The sequence below is a fragment of the Camellia sinensis genome, unplaced genomic scaffold (genome assembly GCF_055761805.1).
Source record: "Camellia sinensis isolate YWXY unplaced genomic scaffold, ASM5576180v1 Unanchor3, whole genome shotgun sequence".
In the NCBI taxonomy this organism is placed as follows: Eukaryota; Viridiplantae; Streptophyta; class Magnoliopsida; order Ericales; family Theaceae; genus Camellia; species Camellia sinensis.
This window is the reverse complement of record NW_028129178.1, coordinates 19,851,687-19,867,848: the sequence shown is the minus strand read 5'-3', so window position 1 is coordinate 19,867,848 and position 16,162 is coordinate 19,851,687. Positions and strand designations below refer to the sequence as shown.

Genomic DNA, 16,162 nt, shown 5'->3' with positions numbered 1-16,162 from the left:
AAGTCTTTACCCAAGAGTCATCAATCTCTTTCGTTTCAACAGTGAAAGAAGAACCATTTGGGTTAACTTCGACTCCTTCTATAGAATACGGTGAATGGTCTTTGGGGTCTTGTTTATGCCTCCAAATCTAGTTGCCTATTGGGGAGAGAGAATGAGGCAAAAGAGTCTTCTTCTTTCTCCAAATCAATCTTTTCCCAGAGAGAATGATTGCTCTTTTCACCACTAGTATTTGACCCCACCACCAGACCCCATTGAACGAACGAATGGCTTCATTGGCCTCCTCTTCCTTAAGGTATCTTACAAATCCAAACTTACTATTACTAAATCTGCGTCTCTTGAAAGGAATAAAAGCATCCACAATCGTCCCACATCTGTTACGAACTCTTCTAAGCCACCAACTGTAAGTTTGCTCAAGAAGATTATCAATGAAGATTGAGAAACACTTTGATTTGGAACACCTTCCATTAGTCTTTGAAAATCAACACCTTCCATTAGTCTTCCTAATACATGACCTATATAAGTGGTTGCCTTAATAGTAAATACTATGCTTGTGCAATGTGTGCATGAACAAGAAAGGTGAGAATAAAAAGAAAATGAGGAGCACTGAACAAGTTGTGGTAATTTTTTATTTATTTATTTTTTATAACAATAAGTTATGTTTGAATCATAACTTTGAGTAGAGATTTTGAAAGGAAAAATGAAAAAAAAGAAAAAGATGGGTGAGATGTAAATAAGCAATTAGAAGAAGAAAAAAAAAGGTTCAAATATGGCAAATTCACGTTAGAAGTTTTTGAGCTCTTTTTGTATTCAGTTTGAAACCGTCTTTATTGAAGCAAGTTGAGGCCTCCTTTGAGAATATGTTATTTTAACAACTTTTTAGCTTTTTGACTAAAATATGAAGTAAAAAAAAACTAATATATTTAGAATGACTTTTTAGATTTTACGAAAAGATATGTAAAAAGTAAAAAAAAAAGCGAATATTTGACTTTGTGGTATATGTTATAGATTTTTTGATTTTTTTAGTAATTTTTTAACTTTTAAGCTAAAACTATAACTTGTCAAACGAGGCCTGAATGTGTAAAAAGTGTAAATTCCCCAAAAGGAGGCTGAAACAAGCAAGGAAACTGAAACCCTAGTGCACCTGCAAAAGACCTTCACCTTTAGTTTGCCAATCTGATCCGCCTCTGCATGCCGAGAGAGAGAGAGAGAGAGAGAATTAATGATAAGAGGAATGATGTCAACCAACAAATTAAAAATAAAGAGAGAGAAACATGCATGCCGAGAGAGAGAGAGAGAGAATTAATGATAAGAGGAATGATGTCAACCAACAAATTAAAAATAAAGAGAGAGAAACAGATAGAAAAATTCAACCACAATACCCCAAATCTCACAACCTTAACAGCAATGGTAAAAACAAGCTCTCCCTTTTTTTTGTTTTTTCCTTTTATTTTTATCCTTTCCTTTTCTTTTTTATTTATTTCTGTCTTTGCATATTGGATATTCCAAATGAAAGTAAAATGTTACTAGTTACTATATATATTCACATTTTTTTTAATGGATAACCAAACAATAAAATGGAATTAACCAAACAAAAGAAAGAATTTGGCTTCTTTCACTTCATTTTATTTTTCCATCTTTTCTCTGTCCTTTATTTTTTTAACTCCACATATCTAAGATCAAATCATAACATTACAAAAAACAATCACAATGGTGTTAAAACTGCAAAAAATGAAAAGAAAATTCGAAAGATGTTTTTAGCTAATCCATTCCAAAATTTGAATGTACGTGAACAACTTCAACCACAACCGTGCTGTTTCAATTGGTGGGTCATATCCACTTAAAATATGATAAATAATACACTGTTGGGATTGAGAAACTAAAGCATCTGTGTGCGTGATTCATAGTTCCAACACTATGACTCAAAATCTCCTTCCTACACTTGGTGAGGTGGGGATGAAAGAGGGACGGATTAGTAAGCAACAAAAGGTATAACCGTTCTACCAACCAACAAGGCCTCTCTTCAGTCACTCTCATTGCAACCCAACAACTGTAACAAGATAATAATCAAAAAACAAGAGCAAGGTGTAAAGAGAGCTACCATAAAAGTTAAATCAGCTACTCCATTCTAACTAGCCGTCGGCAGGTTGTGCATTCATATTAGGAAAAATATCAAGTGTATTAGCCATTTAATACAAAGCTTGTTTAATGCAGTTTATTTGATGCAAGTTATGATTTATTTATTTATTTATTTTTGATAATTTTTGTTTATATATCTTCTCAATATCTTCTCATTACAAGAAGCAAGATGAGGTGTTTTTAATTTATGTTTTTTTGATTATTAACTTTTAATTTGCTAAAAGATGTACCAAACAAGCTCGCAGGAGTTTGTGTCAGTTTATTTGCTATAATTACTATTTACAATTCATAAATCATAAATAATTTAAATAAGTTAAAAAAATAACTAATTGTCCATAAATTGGGAGAGTGGTGACTTATATTTTTCAACTTAAGATAAATTACAATTACAATAGATTCTATTGCGGTTCTTATTACAAAATAAATCTACTCATTAAATGGGAGTACCACCACCTGATATCAACAGGGTTATACATTCCTAATCAACATTTCAAGTTGATAGTTTTAAAATCATTAATCAGAAGCTATGGCCTATTATTAATTAACAGCAAAGGGTTAACCCACACCATAAAAAATTAAGGTTTTAGAAATTAAAATTTCCGGGTAAAATTATTTTTTTGGCACCAAACATTTTTGTTACGAAAAATATCGTTATTATATTTTTAGTAACAAAAATTAGACATTAGTGATGATGAATTATTATCTTTTTAGGATCAATTTTTTTGTGTCAAAAAAGAAGTCATTTTGAGATCAAATTATTTTGTCCATAAAAATCTATTTTTTAGTGACATTTTCAAAATTTTGTTGCTAAAAATCTTGTTTCTGACTTTTTGGATCAATTTTTTAGCAACTATCCTCGTGACGATAGAAATTAATTCTTAAATATTTTTTTGCAACAAATTTTTTTTTAAATCAAAATATTTAATCTTTAAAACTCTTATATGTTATAGTGCTACTCCAGACAAATTTGGTTATGAGCGCACCAAGGCTGTCAAAATCGTCCAATGCGCTCAAGGCAGTCAAAACAGGTCATCACTATTCTGGATACAGTGCCCTTAAACATTACGAGCAAAACCACTCACAATATCACTATATACGGATTTTGTATATATGTACCTTTTATATATGATTTTCAACAAATAAAGTGTATGTAGCACCCCCAAAAAAAAAAAAAAAAGATTGGCGAGGCCAATTTTGTGTCACATTGGAGTAGGTGATTTCTAATCCTGGCCATCCATTTGGGAACCTCTCAGCAGATGAGCTTGAAATACTAATTTAAGAATTTTAAAATTTATAAGATTAAATTTAATTCCGTGGAGGATCTTAATTCCTCATCATCCCCATCATTAGCGTTAAGAGTGGTGGAGACCATTTTTAATCTAGTGACATTAATGTATTATATAAAAAAAGTTTCTTAATACATTTTTTTTTTATCAGTAAAGAAAATTTCATTAAAAAACATGAAATTAAACGTATAGAAAGATGACTAACATAGAGAGAGATTCGAGAAAGTATAAACTAACCCTACTACTGCTACTCGCAACCATTTAACTAACCCCCTCAGCTTCACAACTTTTTTGAAACAATAAAACAAAAAAACTAGAAACAGAAATAAAAAAGTTAAGAAAAACTTAACTCTTAACACACCAAACCTAGAACCCCCTTTCACACTAAACCACACCCCACTAACAAAGATAAAACAACACTCTTCCCCCGAAGAGGCCAAACACCAACCACTGTTTACCAACACAACCCATGAACCCTCTAATAAAATATACCCCCTTTCAAACCAAACACACCACAACACACCCAGGACAAAGAGAAAAACTAGTGATCATGAAAAAACTTTCATGAAAATGATCATGAAAGATTTATGACTCTTGGATTGTGGTGCTTTATTTCAAGTGTAATCCAAAGGTCATAAATCTTTCATGATCATTTTCATGAAAGTTTTTTCATGATACCTAGCATTGCTCCAGGACAAAACACCAACCCCCACTTACCCGAACTCCTGAAAATTATTTACTTGCACCCCACTACCTAACTCTCTCTCTAACTCCAACTCTATTAATTTTTCTTTCTAATTTTGGCTTTGTTGCTCATCTCCAACTCGATAAAATCTTTGAGGAAGATGTCTCCTCTACCATCAAAATCAATCTGCAATTTCTGGCCCATTTTCAAGGTTTCTGTTGCTTCAACCAAAATGAGTCTAAACTCATTTTCCTCATCTTCATCTTCTTGTTCCATCTCCTCATCAACTTCTTTAAGAAGCGCTTGTTGCATACCCGAAATGAACTAGACGATATTGATGATTGCGAAGGCTACGAAGATCGGGCAAGTTTGGCATCCTTTGATTTTTTTGTTGGAACCTCTGGCGTATCTCCCTTTATTCAAGAATTTGTGGGGAAGCCCCAACTCACAAAGTGAGAGTTTCTTTCTTCTATTGGTGGATTTGTGTATCCTAATAGGACTGTTTTTGTGCAGAAAGGTAAGGGCTTGAGTTGGGTTGGGTTGAGGCAATTTGGGGATGAGGCATGATTAGGGCTTTAGGAAAAAATTAGAGTGGCTGGAAGAAGAGCATAGACCATTGGGGTCTGTGCATTGATATACATCTCAAAGCTCTACTTCAAGCGTGCGAAGTTCAGCGCCGTTCATACTACGTGTGACATTACAAGAATCCTCAACTTGGCTGAGAAGAGCTTCGTCATCATCATCTTGATTCTCTCTCGGAGCCAAGCCTTCGAGATCACCGGCCAAAAACACACTCTGTATCTGGCAAAGCAGTCCATGTTTGACACTTCTTTATTAAAATCAGTTTTCCAAAACGATTTGCCAGATTTGGACTCTTTGGTGATTTATCAATCTCACATTACACATTGTGAGGTCAGATTAAGAACCGTGACATTTGAGTCCGAACTGTAGCACAGCATAACGCCCCTCGGGGCACATTTACACATGGGACTCCCAGTTTGAAAACTAAGTCTAAAAATGTATTTTTTTCACAACTTAAGCTTGAAAATAGGCCATCGGAGACCAAAATCATGCAACAGCCACGAGATGGGGCAAGAAACACCTCGGGAGGGACCAATGTGAGTCGTGGAAACTTACGGGACTAGCACCGGACTCCCAGTTTGAAAACTAAGTCGAAAATTGCACTTTTTCACACTTAAACTTGAAAATAGGCCATAGGAGGCCAAAATCGTGCAACAACCACGAGACGGCCTGGGGAACACGTCAAACGCCTCGGGAGGGACCAATGTGAGTTGTGGAAACTTACGGAACTAGCACGGGACTCTCGGTTTGAAAACTAAGTCCAAAATTGCATTTTTTCACACTTAAGCTTGAAAATAGACCTTTGGGGGCCAAAATCGTGTAACAGTCACGGAACGGCCCGGGGAACACTTCAAACACGTCTGGAGGAACCAATGTAAGTTGTGGAAACTAATGGAACTTGCACCAGACTCCCGATTTGAAAACTAATTCGCAAAATGCATGTTAAATTGTATATTTTATGGATAAGATAATAATTGTCTAACTTGCATTTTTTTTTTTTTTTTGTGTTTCATTTTTTTGCAGATTCGAGATTTGATATGGACATGTTTGGTAATTTGGAGGGCAGATGGTAGCTCATTTTGTGTTTTTGTTCACATTGCCTTATATGTATTTTTGTTGCGTTATAAATTTTATATTTTTGTTGCTATTACAGGGCATGTTTGGTAATCCGCCCTTGATATTTTATTTTTGTTGATATTAGTAGACATGGTTTTTGTTGGATATTAGGAGATGTGTTTGGTAATCCACATGCGATTGATATTATATTTTTGTGGATATTAATAGACGTTTTTTTGTGGATATTAGGAGACATGTTTGTAATTCGCATGCAGTTCATATTGTATTTTTGTGGATAGTGCTGAAATTCGATTGTGATGTTTATGAAAATGAACAGATTTTTATATTGATTTGTAATAGATATTTTATTGAACAGGTTATTGAAATGCGCAGGGAATTGTTACTGAAAAGAAAAAATTTCGGAAGAAAATAGTACCCCCATTTTCAAATTTTTTAATTTTTATTAGTGACGAAATAAAAAATGTCGCTATTAGTTTTCAAAAAACATGACAAATAATTTTGTCACTAATGATATAGTACGAAACAAATAATTTCGTCCCATTTGCTGAATATTTCGTCGCTAAATTGAAATATTTGGTGACAAAATGTTTTTTGTCATTAAATAATTTTATTTTTTGCTCATTTTAGTGACGAATTTTTTTGTCACCTTAATCCATATTATTGGTGAGGAAAACTTTCGTCACTAAAATATATTTGATGACGAAATATTTCGTCGCCAAAAACAATTAAAATAAACAATTATTTAGGGTGTGTTTGGAAACGTTTACGTTTTCAGTTTATATTTACAAAAATTTTATAAACTGGTTTTTGTTTATTTTTTGTTTATTTTTAGGAAAACATAAACTATAAACGCGTTTGGTAATTGACAAAATGTTTAAAAAAATTTAAAAATATAAAAAAGAGTGAGAAATGACAAGTGGCGGCAAGTGACGGCGGAAGACGATGGTGAAAAGTGGTGACGGTGGGTGGTGGGTAGCTGGTGGTGGTGGCGGGTGGATGGGTGACGGTGGCGGGTGGTGGGTGGCGGATGGCGGGTGGTGGTGGGTGGCGGGTGGTGGGTGGTAATTGGCCGATGGTGGGTGACGGGTGGTGGTGGTGGTGGGTGGGTGGGTGACGGTAGCGGGTGGTGGGTGGTAGCGAGTGGGTGGTGGTGGTGGTGGTGGTGGTGGCGGATGGGTGGCGGATGACGGGTGGTGGCGGGTGGTGGCGGGTGGGTGGTGATGGTGGGTGGTAGTGGTGGTGGTGGTGGGGGCGGCGAGTGGTGGGTGGCGGATGGCCGGTAGTGGTGGGTGGTGAGTGGTGAGTGGCCGATGGCAGGTGGTGGTGGATAGCGGGTAGGTGGTGGGTGGTGGTGGTGGGTGGATGGGTGACGGTGGCGGGTGGGTGGCGGATGGCGGGTGATAGTGGGTGGTGGCGGGTGGGTGGTGATGGTGGTGGGTAGGTGGGTGGGTGACGGTGGCGAGTGATGGGTGGTAGCGAGTGGGTGGTGGTGGCGGCGGGTGGTGGTAGTAAGTGGGTGGCGGATGGCGGGTAGGTGACGGGTGGTGGTGGATGGGTGGGTAGGTGACGGTGGCGGGTGGTAGGTGGTAGCGAGTGGGTAGTGGTGGTGGGTGGTAGGTGGTGGTGGCAGGTGGGTGGTAGGTGGTGGTGGCAGGTGGGTAGCGGGTGGTAAGTGGTAGCAAGTGGGTGGTGGTGGTAGTGGGTGGCGGGTGGGTAGTGGGTGATGGTGGTGGTGGTGGTAGTGGGTGGCGGGTGGGTAGTGGGTGATGGTGGTGGTGATGGCAGGTGGCTGGTGGTGGCAGATAGTGAATGGTGGTGGCAGGTGGGTAGTGAGTGGTTGGTGGCAAGTAAGTGGCGAGTGGTGGTGGCGGGCGGTGAATGGTAGTGGCAGGTGGTGGGTGGTGGCGGGTGGATGACAGGTGGGTGGTGGTGGTGGTGGTGGTGGCGAGGGGTGGCTGGTGGTGACGAGTGGGTGGTAGGTGGGTAGCGGTGGCAGGTGGTGGTTGGTGGTAGCAGGTGGGTGGTGACTAGTGGTGGCAGGTGGTGGTGGAGGGTGGGTGGTGGTGGCGGAAGACGGTGGTGGAAAATGGTGGCGGGTGGTGGCTAATGTTGGGTGATAAAAAAAAAAAACTGAAAACTCAAAATGGAAATACATTTTTTGTGTTTTCATTTTTTGGCCTAATTTATAAACTGAGACCAAAATTTTACCAAACAGGTTTTTATTTGAGTTTTTTAAATTTTTATAAATATAAATAGAAAACTGAAAACGTAAGTATTACCAAACGGCACCTTAGTTTTGGTAACGAAATTGATGTTTTAGAGGACGAAAAATTCAACATTTAGAGACGAAACATTTCGCTACGAAATTGTTTTTCGTCACCAGGTACTTTCAGCGACGACGTATAGGCCACAAACGTGGTGACAAATTTTTTTCGTCACAAATCACTTTAGTGACGAAAATTTAATGTTTGGAGACAAAATCAGTCTGTCACCAAAGGCCATTTTTGTTGGAGTGATAGATTCCTATTTATTAAAGAGAATTAAAGAGTGAGAAGCTGGAAATCTTGACCCAAAGAAGTATCTATTACAAGAGGGAGTTCTTTGGAGGAAGGAAAGAATAGTGTCAGAGCCCACATCCCCAATGAGATTTACTATAATCAGTGAACTGTATGAAACTCTCCTTCGAGCTATTCCTGTTTTCATAGGACTTTGAAAAGGGTTCCCGAATCATTTTATTGGCCGGGATTAAGGAAGGATGTGCAAAAATGTGTAAGGAAGTGTGATGTATGCCAACACCACAAATCAGAAAATGTTGCTCCACCTGGCCTTTTGCAGCCATTTCCTGTGCCAACGCGTGTATGGGCTGAGATTGCAATGGACTTTATTGAAGGACTTCCGAGCTCACATGAGAAGTCAATCATCCTTGTTATGGTGGATAGGTTGTCGAAATATGGGAATTTTATTGTTATTTCTCATCCTTATTGAGTAGCCACAGTGGCAAGGCTTTTTGTAGAGCATATTTTCAAGCTACAGGGGATGCCAATCTCATCGTCAGTGATTGAGATCCTACTTTCACTAGTTCTTTTGGGCAAGAACTCTTCCAGTTGCAAGGAACTCAATTGGAGATGAGTTCCTCTTATCACCCTCAAACCGATGCGTAAAGTGAGGTGCTTAACAAATGCTTAGAAAATTATTTTCGTTGTTTCACTAGTGCACAATTGAAAGAATGGTCCAGGTGGTTGCCTTTGGCCTAGTGGTGGTAAAATACTAGTTATTACTCTGCCACCAAAATGACACCCTTCGAAGTTGTCTATGGTGTTCCACTTCCAGTGGTGAAGACAAGCTCTAGGAACACCAAAAATTCAAGCTTTAGAGGATGAGTTCAAGGACTGGGATAAAATTCTGAGGGTTTTGAAGAAGAATTTGGAAGCTGCTCGTGGAAGGATGAAGAAATTTGCAGATCGGCATAATACTGAAAGGCAATTTGATGTTGGGGATTGGGTGTATTTACAATTGCAGCCATATCGTCAATCATCCCTGGTTGTTCGACGGTCGATGAAGTTGTTTGCCAAATACTATAGGCCACGTCAGATTGTTAGACGCATTGGACCAGTTGCATATGAGTTTCTCTTGCCGATAAACGCAAAGGTATATCCTGTATTTCATGTCTCCCGCCTAAGGAAGAAGCTGGGCAGTCGTATCGTTCCCATTAGTTCGCTGCCACCATTAACTGAAGGCAGTGAGTTGCAGCCTATACCAGAGTTCATACTTGATCGCAGGTTGGTTCAGAAAGGAAGAAGGGGAATTACAGAGGTCTTAATTAAATGGCGAGAGGTTCCAAGGAAAGAAGCTACATGCGAAAAATATTATTCAATCATGGAATGCTATCCCCACGTTGACCTTAGGGACTAGGTCGTTTGAAGGGGGGAGGACTAATGGGTCCAGATTTTGTTATTTATTTTTCTTTAATTTTAAAGTCTTTGTTTGCTCTGTTTTTTTCCATTTTTTTTATTCGGTCAGTAGACTAAATGGTGTCGTTTTATCACATCATGCACTCCCTCACCAATTACCATTCATTATGTCTCTTATATTTCTCAATTACTTAATACAAATAATCAATACTCTATTTTCTTCGCCAATCATACTACCATAGTGTATTCCTAAATTACTGAATAATGATCCCAAAAAATCTTTAAAAAAAAATCAAGTAATCATTTTTTAATTTTCTTTACTTTTGCAAGCCATTATCAAACACTTCCACTTTGTTTGATTTGCATTTCAAAAATAATTTTTTAATTATTTTTTTAAACATAGAAATTAATTTGATGCAAATAAATATTAAAAAATAATTTTATATTTTTAAAATTATTTCTATCTATCGAAAAATAAAACAATATGAAGATGATCAATATTTTTTATTTTTTAATTTTTATTTCACCAAATTGTATTTTAAAATTTTAGAAAAAAAAAATTGAAAAAAAAATTATGAAAATCAAACCACCAAGCAGAGCGTTCAATTTTTTCGACCTTATATGTAAGTTAAGAGGTCAAACAATTACTAAAAAAAACACTTTCCAAACAAACCTTTACGGTATTATAAGTTTTAATTTATAACTTATTTACTATCCATTTTTTTTTAAAAAAAAAAGAAAAAATGAGTAAAATATCCCTCTCCAACTTTTGGTAGTAGAAGAGGTCTAATATATTTTTTTATTATTGGTTAAAGTTCTTTAATAATATTATTAGAGAACTTTCAGTTCGTTACTGAAAATTTTCTGTGTTGAATTGAAATTTGTCCGTGTGTCGAAATTTCTCTATGCCGAAATTTTTCTATAAAAATGTTAAGGAATCTCAACTATTATGAAAATATTGCATGTCATTTATTATCTGTTAGGTTTTATTCTTGGCAATCCCGTTTGACAAAACTCCTTTCAATTTGTATTTATTTTCGCACTTTTATTTCAGTGAGGCTATGAGTGTTTAGATGCGAATCCAACCCGAATTGTGCTTTTCAGAGAAGTTTGTGATACTAATGCTTTCAAGATTGCCACTTCGCTGATTATGACGAGGATCGAGCTGCCCGGTCAGCTCGCGGGGGTCTAGGGGGCAGCGCCCCTTGGTGGGTCCAGGGCAGCGCCACGGCGGGGTCGAGGGGCAGCGCCCCCGAAGCAAAATGCAAATATGCATTCCAAGTTGCCTGTCCGCTCGAGCGGACATTACCCCGCTCGAGCGGAGAATCCCTGGTTCTAGCAGTTTTGGTCGCCTGCAAAAGTACTGAGATGTGTGATTTCGCGCTCGAGTGGGTTTTATAGCGCTTGAGCGGACCTCTGTTATATCACGCGCATATTTTGCTGAAGACGCTCGAGCGGGCTGTTGGGCGCTCGAGCGGAGATCGCGGGACAAATTCTATAAATTCGCGTGTTGGGTCAGATTTTAGGATTACTTCTCCAGATCTTCTTTTTGGGTTTTAGGGTTTATATCTGGGGATACTTTGTGAGTTTTCTTTGATGTTTTATTGAGTATTCAACTCATGGTTTAAAGAGAGTACATCAAAGGTTTTGTTTGCTATACAAAAGAGAGTGTTGTTCTTCAGTGGATTCTGAAGAATTCGAGCCTGAAGCTTTGGTGGATTCCGGGGTGGTTCATCGTAAAGACAATTCCGAGGTGAAGACGGGTTGGAAGAGGCACATAGAGGTTGGTTCAATTAGGCGTGGATTCGCTAGGTAATTGAGAGTATACCTGTGTAATTCCTTTAAATCTTCTTAGTGGATTGTTTTGTGGCTGTTGCCCGTGATTTTTTGATCACAGTTGGAGGTGTCCAGTTGTGGTTTTTTCCACGTAAAATCGTTGTGTCTCTTTGTCTTGATTGTTTGATTGAGATTGCTATATTCTGCTTAAAATTGATACATAATCACAAATCAACATCTAGGGGATTTCTAGATTTTTCATTATCAAATCTTAATATCAAAGACTTTAAACTAAAAACCCTTTAAATATATATATATATATATATATATGTGTGTGTATATATTGCAGAAAATATTTTCAGAAAAATGTCAACTATACAAAACATTTGCTTTGTGTCTGGTTGCAATTCTAAAAACAATGTGCTAGTGGTGGAACCGGGAAGATGTCTTTCACCTTCAAAAAGTAAATAAAATATTTTCTGCTCTAATCAACTATTTTTTATATTGACTGGAAAAATAAAGCTATTGTTAAATTTTAATTTTTATCACACCAAATACGAAAAGATATTTATTTTTTAGTGAAACGCACAAATCGTTATTAGAGGTCATGAATCAAATGAGAAATACTCTTTCAGAACTATGAGTACCTAATTTATAAGGTAATAAAGTTGACTCTCTTCTAATTTAATTCTTCATCTTGAGAAATTTTTTAATTATCAGATTTATTTCTTTTTTATGTGTTATTAATACAATAAAAGTATGTCTATATATAAGACCCACTATATTTAAAACAAATTGAGACTTAGCATGCAACATGGGGAAACACATAAGAGATGAAGTGCTTTGTCAAATAATTCGATGATATTTAGAATTTTTGGTTTTCCTTTTTTTGACAAACAGATATAGCTTTGGATTTGGTTGGTCGCCATCCTAAATTAGCTACGTCAACACTAGACGACGCTTGTGCCTTGAAAATTATGGCTGTGCAGGCGTCTTCATTCCCAAGTGGTATTCGCCTGAATCGTTGGCAACGATTAATCTATTCTTGTGAGTTTTTTTTCTAGCATCCCTCTTATTAAAGAAACTTAGATTGGATAAATCAAAAAGAAGAAACATAAGGCTGAGTGACTAAACAAACTGCATCGTGGCAAACTAAACATATCTTTTAATTAGGCTGGTACATACATGGAAGCTAATCATGTGCATAGTCTTAGAATATTTTAATAAAATAAATTATGTTTTGATTAATATTTAAATATTTTAAATTTCATAAAGCAAGTTAAAATTCTTTCCAAATATTTGTTGGGGATTTGGGATCTCGCCCAAGATCTTATAGAAATCATACCAAGCAAACAAAAAACACACACACCAAGGAGACACCATATTTAACGTGGTTCGGTTTCAATGCTTACGTCCACGGGAGACTAACTAGTTATCACTATTACAATGGAGAGATTACAAAAAGATGGCAATAGAGGAGGAGCTCACACTAACCTCACTCACCCACTCACCCATCTTCCTCTCTCACACCAAGAGAGACGGTCTATCTGCCTCACATCTCTCACTCTCTCTTGGTTTGCTCTCTCATTCAACTCTCCCCTTAGCCTCTCCATTTTATACACCAAGATGGAGGAAGCTGGAGAGCTTGGCTGGCACAACACATGGCCAGCTATTCCTTCACTTTCGGTGCTGTCCATCTTTACAGTTTATCGGTTGGCAGCCGCTCTCTTTGACATGCTGCAGCTGGCTTCACATGGAAAAGATAATCACCCCTCTCATATGGGGTGATATCCAACAAATCGCCCCCTCAACCCATGTGAGGTGATCCAGTGCACACACTGCTACTAATCTGGTCACGCCCGAATTTCAACATAGTCTGAACCTCCTCACTAAGATGCTTACACCCCTTGAAGCTAGAGATAACACACCAGAGATACAAGAGGAGGAGGGAATCCTACATCGTCAACTCAACTCACACCACTCTCTGATTTGAAGACAGCCTCTGCTCCTATGTCCCACAGATCTCTTCCACGCTTCCAGTCTCGAATGTCTTCACTTGCTATGCTTGAACTTGCGTGACCAAGGTATCCGATACCCCTTGATTGAATGCTCTGCACCCCCTGCCAAGGATGCCTCTGACTGACATGCACCACCTCGCATAACCAGTCATTGGAGCAACAGAAAACTCATCATTTGTCCCATCAACGTCCTCGGTTTTCTTTGCAGCTTTTTCTCTGAACTATCAGCCTTTGCCCTCTGCACTTCTGAACAACATTCTAGCGTTTCCACATACGCTCATTGTCTGTGCCTTTGCAATCCATGATTTGTTGTTCAGTAGATTGATGGTTGATAGTAGCTCTATCTGTCAAAGCATTGTCAGCTATGCAATTTCTTGCATAGTGCTCGCACCTATGGCTTATAGTCTCCCTGAGTCGAGCTTGCTTGAGAGATCCGCATCAACTCTACTTTCCACTGGCATGGAACTAAAGAAACCACCATAGAGAAAAGAGACTTGCCACACCTTGGCGCGCACTCTTGCATCTTATCCGTCTTAATTTCTCTGTCTAGAGGTTTCTATGAACTTTCAACAGCCCGTTGTTGCACACTCTGTCTGCGCCTTCTCTACACTATACATCTGTACCTAGCACGACTCTTTTGCGTACCCATCTATGCTTCTGTACTTGTGTGCTTACTCCTAGTATGCTCCTCTCCAATTATTCTTCTACCCATCCACATACCACTAGTACGAACTCATATACAGAAGCTTCAATAGCCGCAGCATTTCCCTAAGCCTATACTAGTTGCCAAATCATATGTCCGTCGGTGAATGGACTTTTGATTGAACCAGATCTTCCAATCAACTCTAAAGATAATCATCTTTGCAATCCTCTAATCGCCTCTAACCAATCCTGATCTTCCTCGATCCACTACTTGATCAAGCTTGATATCCTCTAGTCTCTAATGATCTATCTCGATCTGTATCTGGTTGTCCAATCTAGTTAGAATCTGCCCATTCTAACCTCTTCAGTGAATTCGCAGCGTTCCACGATATCCGACAACCTCCCTTCGACTATTAAAGATGACAACCCCTCGCGTTTTGACAATCTTCAAAAAAAAAAAACCACTTAGAATCTCACTATTCTGACCCCGTGCTTGCGTCCGGAATGGCCCATTTAGCTAAGATCAACCTTCGTTGCACTTTCGGGGACCTCACTGAAAAAATTTCCCAAATCCTGGAGCAAAATTGCAAATTTCCCAAACCATAGGGACCAAATCGTAATTGTACAAACTATATCGGCCAAAATGAAAATTTCCAAAAATTTAGTAACCAACTTGTAATTTTTGAAAACTTGAAGGACCAGATTGCAATTTACCAAATTTCAAGGGGCCAGTATGTAATTTCTTGAACATTCTAGGCCATTCAGTAATTTCTAGAAACTCTAGGGAATATTTCGTTAACCGAAAGGAATATTCCGTCCAACTCCATTGACGCTGTCTACTACGTGTCACCGTTGACATCATCCCGTGTCATCCTTAACAAAAAAAAAAAAAAAAGAACAAAGTCTTTTCTTTTGTATTTCATTAGAATGGAACTTTTGCATTTCTTTTGCATGGAGGCTTCACCCTCCATGCACCCAATCCACTTTGCCAGCCAACCCTTCCAATATATGTTTCGCGAAGAAAATATATATTACTTAAAAACTTCAGTCATCTTCAACCTCCAACTTCCGTCTACTGAACTTTCCGGCGACATGCCGGCAGCACTCCAGCGAAACTTCAGGCCGCGAGTGGGAGAGCGTGACACCTCATTTTGAGCTGGTTTTTCTGGGTCTAGATTCCTCTCGTCGAGACCTTTCTCCTGGTATGTTCAAAACTTGATTTTGAGCAACTTGATTTCTGGACCATTTCAAAAAACACAATGTTTTTCACCACCTCGCTGTGATACCAATTGTTGGGGATCTGGGATCCCACCCAAGATCTTCCAAAAATCATACCAAGCAAACAAAAAACACACACATCCAAGGAGACACCATATTTAACGTGGTTCGACTTCAATGCCTACGTCCACAGGAGACTAACCGATTATCACTATTATAATGGAGAGATTACAAAAAGATGACAATAGAGGTGGAGAGATTACAGAACGATGACAATAGAGGAGGAGCTCACACCAATCTCACTCACCCACTCACCCATCTCCCTCTCTCACGCCGAAAGAGACGGTCTATCTGCCTCACATCTTTCACTCTCTCTTGGTTTCCTCTCTCATTCAACTTTTCCCTTAGCCTCTCCATTTATACACCAAGATGGAGGAAGCTAGAGAGCTTGGCTGGCACATTACATAGCCAGTTGTTCCTTCACTTTCGGTGCCATCCATTTTTACGGTTTGTCGGTTGGCAGCCGCTATTATAAATTAATTGTGTTTTCAATGTTCCAAATTAATTTTATTTGTATTATATGTTTTTAACCAAATGAATACAATTATGGTTGTATATGAATTTATTAAATAATCACTGTTGGTTTTGTAAAAGTTCTTCAATTTTATAACCTTATTTATATATTTTATTGACCAATTGAAATTTCACTGATCTATCGTATGTCAGTAAAATTTTATCAACTTTATTTTTTTTTTAGAATTTTGTATTAATCATGGGTCTTGATGAAACGATTCAAAAAATATAAATTTTATAAAAAAACATAAATCTATA

At 38.1% G+C, this 16,162-nt stretch overlaps 1 protein-coding gene across 1 annotated transcript; it reads left to right on the top strand.

Annotated features, from left to right (window-relative positions):
- Positions 1-8,640: 8,640 nt before the first annotated feature.
- On the top strand, positions 8,641-9,678 carry LOC145816122 (uncharacterized). The gene is made up of 2 exons (XM_082912369.1): positions 8,641-8,705; positions 9,105-9,678. The coding sequence occupies exons 1-2, from the start codon at positions 8,641-8,643 to the stop codon at positions 9,676-9,678; spliced, it is 639 nt and encodes a 212-aa protein (XP_082768495.1).
- Positions 9,679-16,162: the final 6,484 nt, after the last annotated feature.

Excerpts from the sequence above, each read along its gene's own strand:
- LOC145816122 (XM_082912369.1), top strand. The coding sequence starts at position 8,641 with ATGGACTTTATTGAAGGACTTCCGAGCTCACATGAGAAGTCAATCATC. Across the intron at positions 8,706-9,104 it reads ATCCTTGTTATGGTGGATAG|ACAAGCTCTAGGAACACCAA; the intron begins GTTGTCGAAATA and ends CCAGTGGTGAAG.